We start from the raw sequence: 18,000 nt of genomic DNA, 5'->3' as shown, positions 1-18,000 counted from the left end.
TACAACCCTAGCTGGGAGGAAGATGTGTACAAATTAGCCTACAAGGGACGTTTATACAAGAGTACAATCCTAGCTGGGAGGAAGATGTGTACAAATTAGCCTACAGGGAGGTTTATATAAGAGTACCCGACAAGCTGGGAGGAAGATGTGTACAAATTAGCCTACAGGGAGGTTTATACAAGAGTACAATCCTAGCTGGGAGGAAGATGTGTACAAATTAGCCTACAAGGGAGGTTTATACAAGAGTACAACCTTAGCTGGGAGGGAGATGTGTACACATGAGCCTACACGCCAAACTAGAGGCTGTGACAAAGGCTATAAGCCCAGTTTTAGCGGTGGTGCTATACAACTTCGTGTGTGATTTTTAAAAATAAGTGTGAAGCACTTACTTTAGTGAAAATGCAGGGGAGATAACTAACATAAACTGGGGATAATCACCAGATCAATTTCATAACTGGGCAAATGCTACCTAGCAGATACTCAACTTCTACCTAGCAGATACTCAACTGCTACCTTGCAGATACTCAACTGCTACCTTGCAGATACTCAACTGCTACCTTGCAGATACTCAAATGCTACCTTGCAGAAACTCAACTGCTACCTAGCAGATACTCAACTGCTACCTTGCAGATACTCAACTGCTACCTTGCAGATACTCAACTGCTACTTAGCAGATACTCAACTGCTACCTTGCAGATACTCAACTGCTATGACAGAAAAGAGGCTAAAGGCGGGGTCAATATGTTAGCACGCCTTACTCAATAAGATAGTGTGGTTAGGAAGTAGAGCGCCCAACTACTAACCTCCTCTTCTTCTTCGTTCTTAATTTTAATGTTGGAAGGGATCCCCTCCAACACAATTAAGTATACGTTTCAACTGGTTATGCGCCAATGACTCCTATTTCAGCCTGCTTTGCTTTTTTTCCCCATGAGTTTAGAGTTGTCTCCCCTAGAAGAGTGGTTGTCCCAAGCTAACGAGCTCATATCTTCCCGAGGGTTCGAACTCGAGACTTTTCGGTTTAGCAACCATGAGCTTTTCCGACTCTACCACGCCGTCCCCCTACTGCTAACCTGATCGTCTCGAGTTGGGTCCGCATTAGTTCATGAATACCTTCGATGTTCGCTGGTTCCAGGTCCTAGGAAAAAGATTTTTAAAGACGTTCTGTAATGTGTGCTGAACTTCATAAGATGGTTCTATGCAGGACACCCAGGGCAACCTTGTTCAACACTGGAATTTACGTTTTACTGCAAGCTCGGAATAAGCTAAGAAAACGTCCATGAAAATAATACAATTTTAATAGCAATGAATTAGGTATAACATTGCGTTAGATTAATGTACATGTTGAACTAATTATATGCACACTCCATGTGACAAATAATAATCGATCCATCAGAATTTTAATTGTTTACTTTTTAACAAGAAAAGTCCAAGTTAATTAAATTAGTGTGTTGGACACTTAGAGATACACTGACACCATTTCAAGGAGCTGCCTCATTTTTTTATAAAATATTTAAAAGGGAGGCAAATATTGTTTTTCCTAAACAACTAACTTAAGTAACAAAAAAAAATGAAACGAAACAAGAATTATTTTTATAAGTTACTTGTTATTTTATTATTTACAATAATGTTCATGCAAATAGAGGGATAAAAATGATATGACAAGTCGTGTGATCATGGTGTCCAGTTTAGTTTATACACAGATCAAATACCAGGCATCATCAATGGCTTGATTCTCTCCCTTTGGTTGGAGTTACCTCCCCCCAGTGGGTGGAGTTCTCTCCCCCAGTGGGTGGAGCTAACCATCAATGCAGCTATCACTTACATGAAACAGTTTGTACAACAGTCAGCCAGAAACACATGAGGCAGATTTAGAAAGCTATGGAGTTTTGAAGAGAAAGAAATATTTTAATGGCGCCATGAATCAACAAACTGAAATTCACAGCGACCAGATAAACAGCAACCACTTGCCAGCTAAAGCAATTATTGTAGAGCAGCAACACACACAACCGGCTCCTCTATACCTCACTCTAGTCTTGTAGGTGAGTTATCTAAATAGAATGTTCTAGCACCAAGTATACTACTAAGCAGGTGTAAGGTGTCGCTTGTTACTATTATAAAATGTCAATGCCAATATAGTCTTAATATAAATTATAAGTGTACATATTATACTAATTATTATAGTCCTAATTGTTTTTAAAAAAAATATTTTATTCAAGGGAGCACACTCCGAGGTATAAAAAAAATCCTTAATTTCTGTATTACTTCCCCTTTTAAGACAGCGGTTTCCAAACAAAGAGGCGCGGACTAGATCTAGGGGAGGCAATCAAGTTCCACAAAAATGTACAATTCATAAATAAAAATATACATATATCAGTAGGTAAATCATTTAAAAAAACATACTATTTTCATAGTTTTGAAATTGTTAGCCCAAGTAAAGATCAGTAAAGGGTTAAGGTTATATGTGGGTAAAAAAAAGCATAGGGTTAAGAATCTGTAGGGGCCAAATTTTTATTTTTTTATGAAAGGGATGACAAAAAGTTTAGAAACTGCTGGGTGCAGCATCTTGTGGTAGGGCATGAAAGGTCGATAACTCAATAAAATAGGGTAGATCACTCTACTGCTTGCAGAGAGAGAAAGAGACAACTCCTCTCCAATTAATGAAAAACTCAAGTATTCATATTTATAAACCATAAGACATCTGATTTATTTCATTTACCTTTGATAGAAAGTGTAAAAAAAAAATACAACTCCGTCAACACCACGAAATGATAAAGATTTTGTACATTGCTAAAAATTTACATTATTATATAAAAGGATGAGGAAATAAATATTGCCTACAAACACAGTGTATAAACATTAGGCACTGGCAGCTAGCATAAATTAAAAACAACATTCTCTCATAACATAGACTGGGTGGAGGCTTCGTACAGTGGTGATTGGGCTGAGGGGTGTTTACATACATCAAGTGGGCACATGCTACAATAGAAACATAATGCCCCTACACAGAGCCACCCAAGCATGGAGTTAAACCATGTCAGGCTGCACTACATCACTAACTAAACTCAAGACTAGAACAAAATTTTTCTTCAGCTAACATTTTAAAAAATGTATTTAAAAAAAAAAAATTCAAGTTATAAGTACACTTGAAAAACTTACAAAGCACATCATTTTTTATTTTTATAGATACACCTATGCTGAGACACAAGCTGTTCATCCAGGTTAAAAAAAAAAGCACGTATGCAGTGATTAGAGTTCATGATTCAGGTAGCACACACTATTACAACACGAACAATTTTATTACCAAGTTAAACGTCAGAAGAACATCGGATACAATTTGTTCAAGGTAAACATTAGTCGATTTAGATAAACATCAGTGGCTAAAAAAGTTGGAATCTACAGAATTAATGATCATTCTAAGACAAGATCTCAAACAGTGGGTGGGAATGGAGCCATCTATCTTAACCATACCAGTGACAACTTGTGCCATTACTACTCAGGGCTTTAAATCAATATCATTTAGAGCCCTAAATCTACCGTCTATAAATACCATCAAGACCTCAATCTATATAGTTACAACACTATTCAAGCCCTAAATCTATAACATCAGGGCCATAAATATGTTACGTGTCAATTACTTGAGCCCTAAACCTAAGTTGTGGTAACAGCCACCAAGCGCCCTAATTCTTTTAACACCATCCATACTATTATTTTAAGTCAGTAAAATATTAAATTTTTTAAAATCAGATCAACTTCAGCTAATCACATGAGAAATAGTCTGCAAGTAACACGGAAGAAACCTTTGGCGTAGAAAAATGAGGTGAAGATGTCCAGTTGAACTCTCTTTTAAATAAATGCAAAAAATGTCATTTTTAAATTTTGGGGCATTCACACTGGGGCATCACTTGCAGAACATTCTGGGGTTGGAACCTGGGCATCAGGCTCGTAGTCCCACACGCTGTGCACTACACCAGACAGTCACGGAGTTGTTGGCTAATGGTTTCTACAGTTGTGTTAAAAGTCACTCACTCAATAGTTTAAAATCCTAATCAGGGTCAAATGCTATTTATCATCTTCTTGCTTGCGTTTTCTGATGTACAGGTTTAAAAGCTTCATCTGTGGATTAAATAAACAATCAAACATTTATAGGTGTTCCAATTTAAATATTTGAAGAACTAAAACATACAAGGAAAGGTGTCCTAGTGAAAGTATATTTATACAATGAAAAAATTATTTTTGGTACATTCATGCAGAAAGAAATAGGGCTGTGAAAAAAAGATCTTATAGACACAGGCTAGTACTTAATCCTTATAAATACAGGAAAAAATAGAGGCTGTAAAAGAAAGATAGTATAGACATAGGCTGGAACTTAATAAATACAGGAAAGAATAGAGGTTGTAAAAGAAAGATGGTATAGACACAGGCTAGTACTTAATACTTATAAATACAGGAAGGAATAAAGGCTGTAAAAGAAAGAGGTATATACTCACTCTGTGGCTATTTAAAGTTTCCATGAATGGCCTCATGGCCTCCTCCACACGTAGGTAGATGGCCACTAGACAGAAGCAGCTGGCCTTTCTTACAGGGGACTCTTTGTGTTCAAAGTTCTGAGGGGAGAACAGGAATCATTACATTCTAGCAATCTTTACATCACTGTTAGACAAGTTAAACAACTGCACCTATATGGTGTCCAAACATCAGAACTCACATCTTAAGATAACTTTACCCCCTCCACCACACTAACAGCTCTGACCAATCCATTTAAATTAATCTTAATCCTAATCAGAATAGATATGTGCTTTTTAATTTTTGTTCTGAAGAAATACAAAGTGTTGGTTAGATTTCTCTTCTCTCTCTTCCCCCCCCCCCCCCCCCCCCCCCAGCTTCCAGGTGGCAGACCAAGAAAATATTTCCAAGAATATCAGTTTCAGGTAACTAGCCATTTAGTGCAAGGCTAAGCTTCCCTATCATAAGTGCCATGACATACCTTAAACAATCCAGGTATCAAGTTAGGCAATGAAGCCTCTAAAACATCTTTAGGCATTTTCTCTACAACCTGCAAGACACAAAATATCAGCTCAAGTCTGGCCACAACATGGTATACAATAGACAAACAACATGTCCTCAATCACATTCATTTGTTAAATACAAGGGCTAAATTGAGGTTGGAAGTCTTATAGTGTGTAAACTAGGTAGGTCGTAGGGAAGTGCTGTGACTAAATGAGTAATATGTCTTGATATAGTCATACTGGGTGGGTGACCAAATGAGATATATTTGTCCTACTTTAGTCATGTGAAGTATGTGACTAAATGAGGTAAATGTGTCTTACTTTAATCATGCAGTGGTTGTGACTAAATAAGGTGAATTTGTCTACCATAAGTCATGCAGAGTAGGTGAGGTGACTAAATGTAACTGTCTTACTTTAGTCATGATGGTGGAATGACTAAATGAGAAGAATGTGTCTTGCTTTAGTCATATTGGGTGGTAGACTAAATGTATCTTACTTTAGTCATTCTGGGTGCATGACTAAATGAGGTAAATGTTTCCTAGTTTAGTCATTCTGTGAAGGTGACTAAGTGAGGTAAATGTGTCTTACTTTAGTCATCATCTGTATGGCGCCACATGCCATGTGGTATTCCATGGTCTGGATGATTGGCGTCAAGATGCGGAAGTTCTGCTCAGGAGGTAAAGCCTGCACCAATGTGTCTTCTACTTCAGATGCAGCATAGGGTACCTGACAATCATACATGGGGGGAGATTACTCATATGGTTACCATGGTAACTTGGCAGCTTAATGGATGTTAACTTTCACATTTTCCTTATAAATGAATGAAAGGAACAAGCACTAGATATTCATTTACATTACAAACTCAGCATTTGTTTAAATCAATTGCGAAAGTTTCTGTTTAAAATTACAACATAGCCTAAGCAAATGTGTCAAATGTTAGGAAAAATAATTAGTTAACTTGAAATGATTATGAGAGGAAATAAGCATGAAGCAATAATCAGGTTAGGTATCAAAAATGTAACACCAGATCAAAAAGAAAGGTATAACAGGAAGACGGAATCACAGTGGAGAAAAGTGCAGGTACAAGCAAAACATCCACACCATACAAGGGGAGGTCATTTGTAGTCAGGTTTTTAATGCAAAGTATATTTAAAATAGTATAAGGAAGTTTTTTTTGCTGTTTTTTTTTTAATTAAAATTTTGAATATTACCTCATTAAAATACACATTTTAATAAAATCTAATTAATTTAGAGAAAAATTGGAATATTTATTTTATTTCCAACACTTAATCCACTATAAAAACCACAGGCAGGTCACAGACAAGGGAGACAAGCAGATAATAGAAAAAATAGATGGTTACCTATGTAAAAAAATATGGATGGAAGGTTAAGTATGTGAACAAATAATTAGGTGATAAATTCTACATTAAGCTATCAAACAATACAATGTTTTACATTAGGTAATAGTATTATGGCTAGTATATTTAGTTGCTGCTAAACACACATTTTAAAAATACTTTAAATGTTAAAAAAAAAAAAAAAAACCAACTGATAACTTATGATAGTTTTTGCTGGCAATGAGCACTAAGTGGAATGGAAACCTGAGCCCATAGAGTCAAACTCTGAAGACATTTGTTCTGTAGAATCTCCCCAGACACCCAACTACTTAACACCAAGAAATCCATTACGCCCGACCTACTGACCCAAAACTAATGTACAAATTCCAAAGCAGAGAGGAAGCATCCATCAATAAAAAAAAAAATGGGACAAGCAGGTAAGGAAATGATGTATTTACTTTGACATCTGTTCTGTGGGAGTACTGGAACCAAGAAATTAGAGAGTTCTTCATTTGTTTTTTTAACCAGCTAATTTTCTTAAGAATTTTAATGTCCATCCATGTTTAGGTCTGTACAACTGAACTCTGTTTTCTCTAGTGTAGGAATGTTAATCACAAATTGAGTACTTGTGATGTTTGGTGAACTAGAGTAATTCAACCAACCAAAGTTGATATTAATTTTAATGTCCATCCATGTTTAGGTCTGTAAAACTGAACTCAGGTTTGTTTTCTCTAGTGTAGGAATGTTAATCACAAATTGAGTACTTGGGATGTTTGGTGTACTAGAGTAATTCAACCCACCAAAGTTGATATTTATTCTGTGCTACTCAGCTACAAAAGTGTTCATTTACATGATTCCAAACAATCAAATTTATAAGTATAATAAGCCTAAGCCTAATTGATTTTAATTTCAATTAAGGTTACTTATATTATGTGTAATGGGTCATCCATAAATGAAACCATACTTGATTTTAAACCCCCCACCCACCCCGTTGCAATTTAAATTTTCTTAAAACTGATCAATTTTAGTTCAAATTTCAAAACATCTTTTTTAAAAATGGTCTGTAACAAAAAATTCAGTATAATTAACTACTTTTAAAATGTAAAAATGACAATACACTTTCTGAACCTCCCCTCCCTAAAGTCAAACATCTTCAATAAACCCCTTCCTCCAAGGTGTAAGACATTTATTACAGGGGACACCTGATTTAAACTGATATAAGCATAATAAAATTATAATATTCAATGATAAACTAATTATAACAGCCTCATACAGATTAGGTTTGACCAAACTCTTTTTTTTTTTTTTAATCTACTGATTTGTATTCAATTTCACTGATCTGATAAAAGTGTACACCCCCATCGAACTTTTCATTTGCACCCCCACCCCTCAAACTTTCAATTTGGCGCCCCCTAAGGTCGGCGCCTGGGGACATATGTCCCCCCCCCCCCCCTCGCTACGCCTCTGTGTTAAACCTTAACTTGGGGAAACTTTATGGAAAAAGAAACATCAAATAATTTCTGTATCAGGTAATTATTGCCAACATTTTAAGATTAAATGAAATAATACAATAATATAAGAATATAATATGTGCTGAACTCTAATATTAGATAAAAAGCTAGTTCCTAGCCTACAGTATTGCTTTTTATTATGTATAGAAAAGTGAATAAAAGAGTGCTCTGCCCTTACCGGTGAGCTTTTCTGAAATGATGTAAAAATAAAATGATAGGATGAGACAAGTAAAGCCACATACTAGGGGTGAAACAGTGTCTGCTAGCAGTGCATTCACAATCAGTGACAAGACAAGAGGAACAAGAAAAACCTGCCATTCTAGAGGAGTTAACTTGGATTAATTGGCTAGTTAACCAGAGTAAAGTCCCTTGGTAAGCTAGTCAACACAATTTAACTCTTTTGTTGATACAAATCAAAGTGATCTCCCCTACTTCTATCCAAATAACATTTAACTGCCTTGTTCTTGCTAATCAATTCGTTTTCAAATCTAGATGAGCGAATCTCCGGCAATTAAAGTTAATTGAGGGTATTCTCTGGCCTCAGTACAGCGTCCATAATAAAGTGTACAGCTAGCCATCGAACACAAGCTAAACATTTATGCTAACTACAGAGAAAGGAATCATAATGAAAAAGCATGAGACACTAATATAAACTAAACTAACACACACATAATCTCAGAAGCACAGATAAGGACATTTAAACTTTTTTGTCTTAATCGAATGAGACCAGAGGTGACCTTTAAAAAATCTTTTTATAATTTGTATTAGAAATTATTAGGATTTGATTAAAACATAGAATTTTATCAGCGTGTGTAAATATAATTTTAAAAAAAACAAAACCTAACGCCCAAATCATCTTATCTTTGCTCCATACAGTTTACAACAAATTGTGCTAACTGCATTTTAATTTTCATAAACTTTTCTTGCTCACAATCAACACTGCTTTGTAAAATTAAAAAAAAAATTCTTTTCATATTGTAAAAAAAAAAAATGGTACAAAACAAACAAAATGTTTAGAAAAAGAAGTCAAGACTATAAATTTAATTAGTCTTCCGTAAAGACTAGAATTGTTAGTTTACCTTCTTCTTGCGCTTCTGAGGCAAACGACACGACGAAAAAATATGTCCAAAATTTAGATAGTATAAAAAAATGAGAAAAAGACAAGGAAAGAACAGGGCACTTAAGGAGCATCGGATAAATTTTTTCAGGTCTGATGTTCCGAAGGTGCCCAGGTCAAGGGTTGAGGCAGACGTGCCCAGCGTGTTAAGGGGATCTAAGCGAGCACTTGAAGCACTGGTGCACACAGGGAGGCCGAGTAGGGCCTGCCTCAAACCTGACGCTACAGCTGACAAAAGTAGAACAAAAAATGATATCCTTTATGCGAAGTACAAAAGATGGTTTGGTATTGATGATTTTGCTTACGGCAATACTTAGCCAAGGCTGCTATGGCGGGATAGAGAGTTGATACACTAAGGCTTAGTCACTTCTAGCTTTAATTAATTAATTAGCCAACAAATCAATGTAACTAGTCATATACTACTTGCCATGTTTAATCAACTGACAGTGTAGTGATTGGTTGATTTAAGGAGTGGAAAAAAAACAAAGAAAAAAGGGATAGGAAAGTAAAAGATCTGTAATGGTTGACCTGATTCAAATGAAGTGTGTGACACCAATGGCAAAGTATTTAGCACTTAAATGTGATACCACTATTTGAGATTTTCAAAAACAAAAAGGCAGCAAAGAATAAATTAAGCTAGTGGCTTTAAGCAGGGCATGAATAAAATTGGAGACTCATTTTACTAAGATGAAAAGTAATTAGGTTAACAGAACTATTCAACAACATAAATATATGTTAAAAAACTTTGAAAATGACAAGTTTTAATTACAAAATTTTACAACTTCAGTAACGGGGAAAAAATCCCAACATAACTCTTGAAAAAAAACCTTACACAGTGCCTATTACTTTTTCTTTCATATGGCTAAAACAATAGAAATAATCCATGTTAATCCACTCTCAAAAAATTTATGACCCCCCTCCCCCCCGAAATTTTTTTCTTAAATATCTTAAAAAGAAGGGTGTGATAAAACAAAGAGGAAGAGAAAGCTAAAACCAAACTATGCCAGGCAGATTTGAGGAGCTGAGACTTACATCACGGTAGGTGTCATCCTTGTGGAGCTCCAGAACTTTCAGAATGGTCAGCTCAGCAAAGTTCTCAAACTGCTTGGGGAAATGCTGCAACATTTTCTGAAGACATTTCAGTGCCAGCACTTTGACATCTCCCTAGAGACAGAAACATTTTGGTTTGAACATCTTGTGGCTACACCCCCAGTAGTGTTAACATCAATGGTTTTAATAGGTTGTATAAACATCTTAAGGTTGAACATAGAGCACTTCACTGAAAAAGCCCACTAGAGCACAAGAGCCTCCTATTTAAGCCCAGTAGAACATGAAGCCCCTAATAAAGCCCAGTAGAACCAGAGCCCCCTAGAGCCAGAACTTACATTGGTGTCCCCCAGAGTCTCCAACAATATCAAGAGCAGAGACTTGAAATGTTCCTCTAGAATCTCCTGCGACACGGCACCTTTGTCCACCAGACTCTGGAAACACTGCATAGCATTTTTCCTTTCTTCAACTCTGTGGGAGAATGGTGGTATAGAGAGGTGGAAATATACACAAATTGGTGGTATAGAGAGGTGGAAATATACACAAATTGGTGGTATAGAGAGGTGGAAATATACACAAATTGGTGGTATAGAGAGGTGGAAATATACACAAATTGGTGGTATAGAGAGGTGGAAATATACACAAATTGGTGGTATAGAGAGGTGGAAATATACACAAATTGGTGGTATAGAGAGGTGGTAATATATACAAATTGGTGGTATAGACAGGTGGTAATATACACAAATTTGTGGTATAGAGAGGTGGAAATATACACAAATTTGTGATATAGACAGGTGGTAATATATACCAAATTTTTGGTGTTTGCAGATGTGTTTGGAGTGTTAGATGCATGTATGGATTCAGCTATAATAACTAAGCCAAATGAGTCCTCATGACTTACTGGTTAGAAAAACAGTAATGAACAAACTTGTTGAAAAGGCAGTTGACATAGTACTTACTGGTAAAGGAAACAACTAACACCAAACAGATCAGCATACAAACATAAAACATACAGACCAGTGAACAAACAAACAACCAACACACTGACCAGAGGGTCCACAACCAACCAACATACTGACCAGTGGGTCCACAAACAACCAACGAACATACAGACTAAACACACCAAACAAAAAACCAGCGTGTCTAGACATGACTCACCTCTCGTTGTGGTTAGAGAGCTCCTCCAGCACATCACAGAGAATCTTGCTCACTTCCTCTCCCATGGGTCCACAACCAACCAACACACATACAGACCAACAGACCAACTGACAAACACAGCTGACTGTGTCTAGACATGACTCACCTCTCATTGTGGTTAGAGAGTTCCTCCAGCACATCACAGAGAATCTTGCTCACTTCCTCACCCATGGGTCCACATAACAACCAACAAACATACAGACTAACAGACAAACACCAAACACAGCTCACACATGACTCACCTCTCGTTGTGGTTTGAGAGCTCTTCCAGCACATCACAGAGAATCTTGCTCACTTCCTCTCCCGACATGTCCGACTCATTCTTGGTGTACAGACCACCAGCCAGAGTGCTGCTGGCGTTGCCTAGGCTACCACCAGATTTCTGTTGGAGATCCCATCAAGAGTTAGTACATTGTCAAGTTTTCTATCACATTTTCTTTCCACATAGTGATGACAAAATGGTCAAGATGGTGAGACCTAATTTAATTAAACACTAACCTATGTTAGAATGATTTGTTCTACACTCATAATTTTACAGCTAGTGTAGTTTAATTTTTTTTTATTAATCTGTAAGATTAGGTTATAAGGTTTGATTTGGGGATGAAATATATGGTTACACTAGGTGTACCAACATGAGGCTATGGCTAACCAAAAAGTAGAGGGTAATAAAAACAGTGCAAGAGATATCACATCAGTGTACTGCCATTTGTGACCAGCATGTAGTCAAAGTCAGATAAATATTAGGGAAATTAAGTTTCATTTTCAAACCTGACGGTTCATGGGGCAAGTGAGGTAGAGTTCACGTGTTTCTGAGACCTCAGCATATGAAGGGATAGTGTGGTCAGCACTATGCCCACACACTTTGCTTTCCCTAATGTGAGTTAGGTAATCATCAGGGCTGGGTGAACAGGGACATTCTACTAATTTGAACCCAGATTCGAACTCGAGTCTTTCAGGTTAGCAGTCTAGCGCTCTACTGCTAGGCCAAGCTGTTCCCAATAAACATTACGGACAATTTTTAGAAAATATAATTTTCAAAGCTAGTAGAATAACCTACATCAACAATTTTGTTCAAAATATCTGGAGAAAATCTCCTAAAATTTGATTACAAGTTGGCCACATCAGTTTTGCTTAAGAAATTTTTTTTTAATTCTAAAAGCAGACATATAGTCTCTTTCCTTGAAAACCTTATCATGGCCCTTAAAAAGATAGTGGCTGATAAAAATGGGAGTAAACAAGAGAGACAAGCCAGCAAACCATCTTACATGAGAATAGTTAAAGAAAGCCCTCTTGTGGTCCAGCCCATCTGGACTGTCCATGCGCAGGTCCTGGATGCCGGAGTCCTGCGAGGTGAAGTCATGTTTCTTCTTGACATCATCGTAAGGCTCCAGCTTGCTGCTGATGCTCAGGCTCTGGATGTCTGCTGAGGTCTTCTTTATGGAGTTAAAGATATCTTCAGGGTTCAGATTTTCTGTTTCAAAATCTTCTGGGTGCCCGTGACTAGTTCTGAAAGGAACAAAATTCATCAGCTGATGACCAAAGGCAGAGGAGGAAGTAAACTGATAATATAAGACTATGGAGAGAGTGGGCTTACAGCTAACATAAATAACAATGACGGCTAATGGCCATAGACAATAAAGGGAATGGCCTTACAATAGCTGAACATGTAGAGAATTGCATTATAATAAGAGATTATGGAGGAAATGGACTTAAGATAAAGGGATTATAGAGGGAATTGTTGCAGACCAGACTATAATGTTGCAGTCTGGATGCCTAGTTGTCGGCCGAATACGTTGCTGACACTGACTCAGGCACTAGCCAATAAGGCCGTCGTTTGTCTAGGGGTATTTAATAATGCTACCAGAGTCAGCTAAAGTAAAATAATAGAACTTGACAGGAGACCTTCTTAGTTTCTGCTGTTTATTAGTTCAATAAATGAAAGGACAGGCCTATAAGACAATGGAAGGAATGGCCTTATTGTAAGACCATAAAGGGAATGGCCTTACAATAAAAGATTATGGGTTAAGCACTCACCGTGAAGGAGGTCGTGATCTATTTGGTCCAGGTGGACTAGCTACATTACGTGGAGATAAAACATCAGCTGTTCCTTCATTAGCAGATCTAATGTGACTGTGCAGTATCCTTGTTGCCCCATCCTACAGGGAAAATGTAAAGTTAGGGTGAGCTGAATCAAGTTTCTGGTTTGGTGGTAACATGTATACATCCATCATGTTTCATTACTTACCTGGAATGTTTTAGGTAGTTCAGACAGCAGGAGTGAGAACTCTGCTGGGTTTAGATTAAACAAGGCTATCAATACCGACTGGGACGCCTGGTGGAAAAACAAAAATTGTTTTAATAAAAAAAATGTTGATCAGTGTATTAGAGTATGTTTCAATAGCTAAAAGGGATGAATATTCAGCAACGGAGCTGGGTGAACTTACATTATAGGGATACATCATAGGTTGAAATATTCAAGCATTTGAACCTATATGGGTTTAATGCTATACATCTGAAGCAGCCTCCCACAATAGTGATTTTATTAAAAACATGATATCAAGATTGGACAATGAAAAGTCCTCAGTTTGAACCACGGGCAGATTGGGTATGATGGCTGGGAACAGCAACCCAACTAGGAGAGAACACTACGAAACAACTGCTACCTTGTAGATTATTCTTGGATGGAAAAGGCAGGCTGAAATCTGAGCAGACTGGCCATATGTGCCGACTAGCCATATGTGCCAACTGGCCATATGTGCCAACTGGCCATATGTGCCGACTAGCCATATGTGACATACGGTACTTGTTGGCACATAATACATAACTGTGTTGGAGGAAATCCTATCCAACACCACAGATAAGAACAAAGAATAAGAACACTGCAATGTTGTAAAGATTGCATAGAGTAGCCTCACCTTCCTGACATCAGGGCTCCTAGGCTCTATGGTCCAGCTTATAACCTTTGAGACGGCCAGTCTGGCGTCCATGCTGTTGATGAAATCTGAAGGGTCCATGCTGATGATGAGGCTGTGTAGGTAGTTCAACACTGACACCCTCACCTGAAACATTCAGTTCACTCTCAATCACCTTAGTTCAATGGCCTTAAGTACTTGATTGATTTTCAGGTATCACCATATCTGATATCAGCATAAGGTACTATTCACATGCATGCAAACATATGTTTCTGATGTATTGGAGGTATCAACACATTCTTTTGCAAGTGTGTAGCAGCCAGATTATCACACGGTTACATTCATTTGATTTTGTTAAAGAGAATGATATGAGAAAGAAAATGATGATGTCCAACCTTTAAATTTGGTCCTTGTGCTTGATCAACAATGAACTTGGATAATGTATTAAACTGATGATCAAAGGGGAAGCAATCTCTGCAACAAGAATCAAGTTTTTAAAATAAGTTGATAAAAATATCTCCAGAAAATTTATAACCCATCTCTAGTACACTTTACATGGCCAGGAACAAACTTTAGCATTCAACGAGGTAAATTATTCCCTTGTAAAGTAACTTCTAAAATGTAGGTTAAAAGTTGTGTTTATCCTATAATTCAAATGTAAGTTTGTCTACAAAAAGTATTTAATATTACAGTTAAAATAATGCTAAAATAAATTCACTATAATTTAATCGACTGACCAAAGCTATTTTAACTCTGTAAGTTTGTCTACAAAAAGTATTTAATATTACAGTAAAATAATGCTAAAATAAATTCACTACAATTTAATCGACTGACCAAAGCTATTTTAACTCTGTAAGTTTGTCTACAAAAAGTATTTAATATTACAGTAAAATTAATGCTAAAATAAATTCACTACAATTTAATCGACCGACCAAAGCTATTTTAACCCAGTAAGTTTGTCTACAAAAAGTATTTTATATTACAGTAAAATTAACTTTAAAAATAAATTCAATACAATTTAATCGACTGACCAAAGCTATTTTAACTCTGTAAGTTTGTCTACAAAAAGTATTTAATATTACAGTAAAATTAACTTTAAAATAAATTCACTACAATTTAATCGACCAAAGCTATTTTAACTCTGTGGTAAAACTCAGTTAAAAAATATTGTAGCTAATGAGTCCAGCATTAGCTGTGCACTAACCTGATGACATCCAAAGCTTTGAGGACCTTGTTGGCCACTGAGCCCAGCATCTCCCCCCCTGCCTTGGTGAGCAGACGTGGGAGGAGGATGTGGAGCCAGTCCCCCAGCTCGGCACTCTGCAGGTAGACCAGCTCTATCAGGGTGTCCAGGAACACGGAGAACACCTGGGGACAAGGGAAGGTGAACTGCTGCATTAGGTGGGTCAGCATGCTGTAAGGGGGTGGGAGGGGAAACTTGAAGAGCTCTGGCCTTCTTTCATCCGTTATGTTGGTAGTAGATTTAAAAGTAGATTAGACAAATAACATAATTTTGGATATGTTAACAAAAGTGGGTAACGTTTACATGTTTATAAAAGTAGTTAACATTACCAGATGAGGCTGGCCAGTGCTACAGGCTTACAAAAGCTTATTTGAGGGGTATGGGAGGGGGCGGTAGGTAGGGGGAGGCTAGTTTGTGTTCAATTCTAAATGGAAAAACTGTTTCAGAAATTCCAGCTATTCTTGTGTCACATTAATTAATTTAAAAAAAAAATAATTTAAAAGCTAATTGATATAAGGTGACAACCCAACATAAAAGTTTGTATTTATTTAAAAATTGACGTTCTATGATATAAGTTATAACTAATGTGCCAAACCCACATCTTAGAGTGGGTGTCAACAATACTTGAAGCTATTAGGTTTAAATCTGAATGTTAAAATAGAGCTATTGCTAGTACTAGCTCTACAAATAAGAAGGTATGTCTAATTGACAAAAACAAACAATGAACAAGCAATGAAAAGAAAATCACCACTTACTTTACTGTGTGGGTCATGAAACATTCTTGTAAACATCTCTGAGACTTTCTTAAGTTCCACCCGGCTGTCAGATGGAAACATAAGAGTTTTATTCAACCAAGGACAAAACTTTAAAGCTAAGATACAGAGATGGTAAAATTATAAGTTAAAAGTTATATACAATTTATTAGCTTAAAAATGAAAAAAAAAACACAACTTCAATAGAAAAAGTTATGTTTTAGCCTTCTCCCTCAAACCCACAAGTTATTATTTCAATAATGTTTGTAGTGTAGGAAATAAGAGCCACCCTGCCCTCTACATCTATTAACATCTTACCTAAGACAGCGGTTGCTGCGCAGTAAATGCTGTAAGGACAACAGCCCATCTTTCCTGTCTAAATGTGAAGAGCTGCCCAGCTGTGCTATGATGGAGTGCATGTCCTAGAGAAGAAAGTTATTATTAGTGTCATTAACATATTGGCTGGCGGTAGACAGGATGAGAAACAGGTTGGGCAGTACAGGATGATGGGACACATCAAGAGAAACAGGTTGGGCTTAGTACAGGAAGATTAGACATCATGAGAAACAGGTTCTAATTAATACAAGATGATAGAGCATAAGAAAAAAATGTTCAACATAATGTTAGAACACATCAAGAGAAACAGGATTGATTTGTGCTATGATAATGATGGATAGTTAGTCAGTATAAATGATGAATGCAGATATAAATAATCTAACATGGTGTAGCCACTGCCAATGGTTTTGGTGCTTGATTTCTGCTTTGTTTCAACAAAAAAATTTATTCGCATCAATCTATCAAATAAATTATTCTATCATATAATATCTGAATGATACTGGAACTTTTTTTTCTTCTAAGAAACAATGGTGTATAGTAAACATATGAAAAACTAAACAATGCTGTGAAGAAAGCCTCTTATGTCATGGCCCTAAAAAAAGCACCTTGAGGTAACGGTAAGCTAGCAAAGCAAAATAACAGAAAAATCAGGTCTAGCTGTATAGCCTGTACTAGTATAGTTTTGTCTCTAGCTTAAGGTTTAGCCATCACCACACATTAGTGGTGTCAGCTAAAACCACAACACACCATACATGGGCATTACATATTACGAATGTTGCTAAAAATCACAGCATATTGACATTACACACCAGTAACATCAGATAAAAATTACAGCACGCTACACACAAGATAAACACACTAGTGGTGTCAGCTACAATCACAGCACACTATATAGGTGGTGTCAGCTAAAATTACAGCACACTACACACAAGATAAACACAACAGTGTTTCTGCTACAATCACAGCACACTACATAATTGGTGTCAGCTAAAACCACAGCACACTACTAAGTGGTGTCAGCTACAAACACAGCACACTACACACAAGATAAAAACACCAGTGGTGTCAGCTGAAAAACAACAGCACAGTACATAAGTGGTGTCATCTCCAATCACAGCACAGTACATAAGTGGTGTCAGCTATATGCACACAACACACTACATAGGTGTCAGCTAAAATCACAGCACACTACATAGGTGTCAGCTAAAATCACAGCACACTACATAAGTGGTGTCAGCTAAAAATCACAGCCAAAAAACATCACTAGAAGCTAGAGGTGAAAATAATATCCACGTATGATACATATAGCTGGTTACATGATAGCCAAACTATGGTAGAAAACTGGCATGTACACTCATCCCATTAATTCATAATATAGTCCTATGTGTATGAACTTTATACCATCCCATCAATTAATATACTCCTGTGTGTCTGAATTTTATATCATTCCGTCAATTAATATACTCCTGTGTGTCTGAATTTTATATCATTCCGTCAATTAATATACTCCTGTGTGTCTGAATTTTATATCATTCCGTCAAT

General features: G+C 36.8%; 1 protein-coding gene across 18 annotated transcripts in view; it reads right to left on the bottom strand.

Moving 5' to 3' along the window:
• Positions 1-1,584: 1,584 nt before the first annotated feature.
• The window catches only part of LOC131928736 (CLIP-associating protein 2-like), a 72,217-nt gene continuing 55,801 nt past the window's right edge, over positions 1,585-18,000 (bottom strand). For 11 of the 18 annotated variants that reach the window (XM_059284844.1, XM_059284830.1, XM_059284842.1 and 8 more), the window contains 16 exons: positions 16,441-16,544; positions 16,126-16,189; positions 15,332-15,516; positions 14,523-14,601; positions 14,131-14,274; positions 13,461-13,547; positions 13,250-13,371; positions 12,481-12,721; positions 11,458-11,597; positions 10,357-10,489; positions 10,004-10,135; positions 9,804-9,833; positions 5,595-5,732; positions 4,985-5,053; positions 4,488-4,604; positions 1,585-4,113 (listed from right to left, as the gene is read on the bottom strand). In XM_059284844.1, coding sequence (XP_059140827.1) covers positions 4,060-4,113; positions 4,488-4,604; positions 4,985-5,053; positions 5,595-5,732; positions 9,804-9,833; positions 10,004-10,135; positions 10,357-10,489; positions 11,458-11,597; positions 12,481-12,721; positions 13,250-13,371; positions 13,461-13,547; positions 14,131-14,274; positions 14,523-14,601; positions 15,332-15,516; positions 16,126-16,189; positions 16,441-16,544 — 1,839 coding nt within the window. In that variant the 3' untranslated portion in view covers positions 1,585-4,059. Of the gene's footprint in view, positions 4,114-4,487; positions 4,605-4,984; positions 5,054-5,594; positions 5,733-6,801; positions 6,826-8,032; positions 8,045-8,933; positions 8,949-9,276; positions 9,298-9,803; positions 9,834-10,003; positions 10,136-10,356; positions 10,490-11,457; positions 11,598-12,480; positions 12,722-13,249; positions 13,372-13,460; positions 13,548-14,130; positions 14,275-14,522; positions 14,602-15,331; positions 15,517-16,125; positions 16,190-16,440; positions 16,545-18,000 lie in introns of all 18 variants that reach the window. The other 7 variants (XM_059284834.1, XM_059284835.1, XM_059284836.1 and 4 more) reach the window with 7 other exon arrangements.

The sequence above is a fragment of the Physella acuta genome, unplaced genomic scaffold (assembly GCF_028476545.2).
Source record: "Physella acuta isolate Inbredline_101_S28 unplaced genomic scaffold, ASM2847654v3 ptg001535l, whole genome shotgun sequence".
In the NCBI taxonomy this organism is placed as follows: Eukaryota; Metazoa; Mollusca; class Gastropoda; family Physidae; genus Physella; species Physella acuta.
This window is presented reverse-complemented; position numbering and strand designations above follow the sequence as displayed.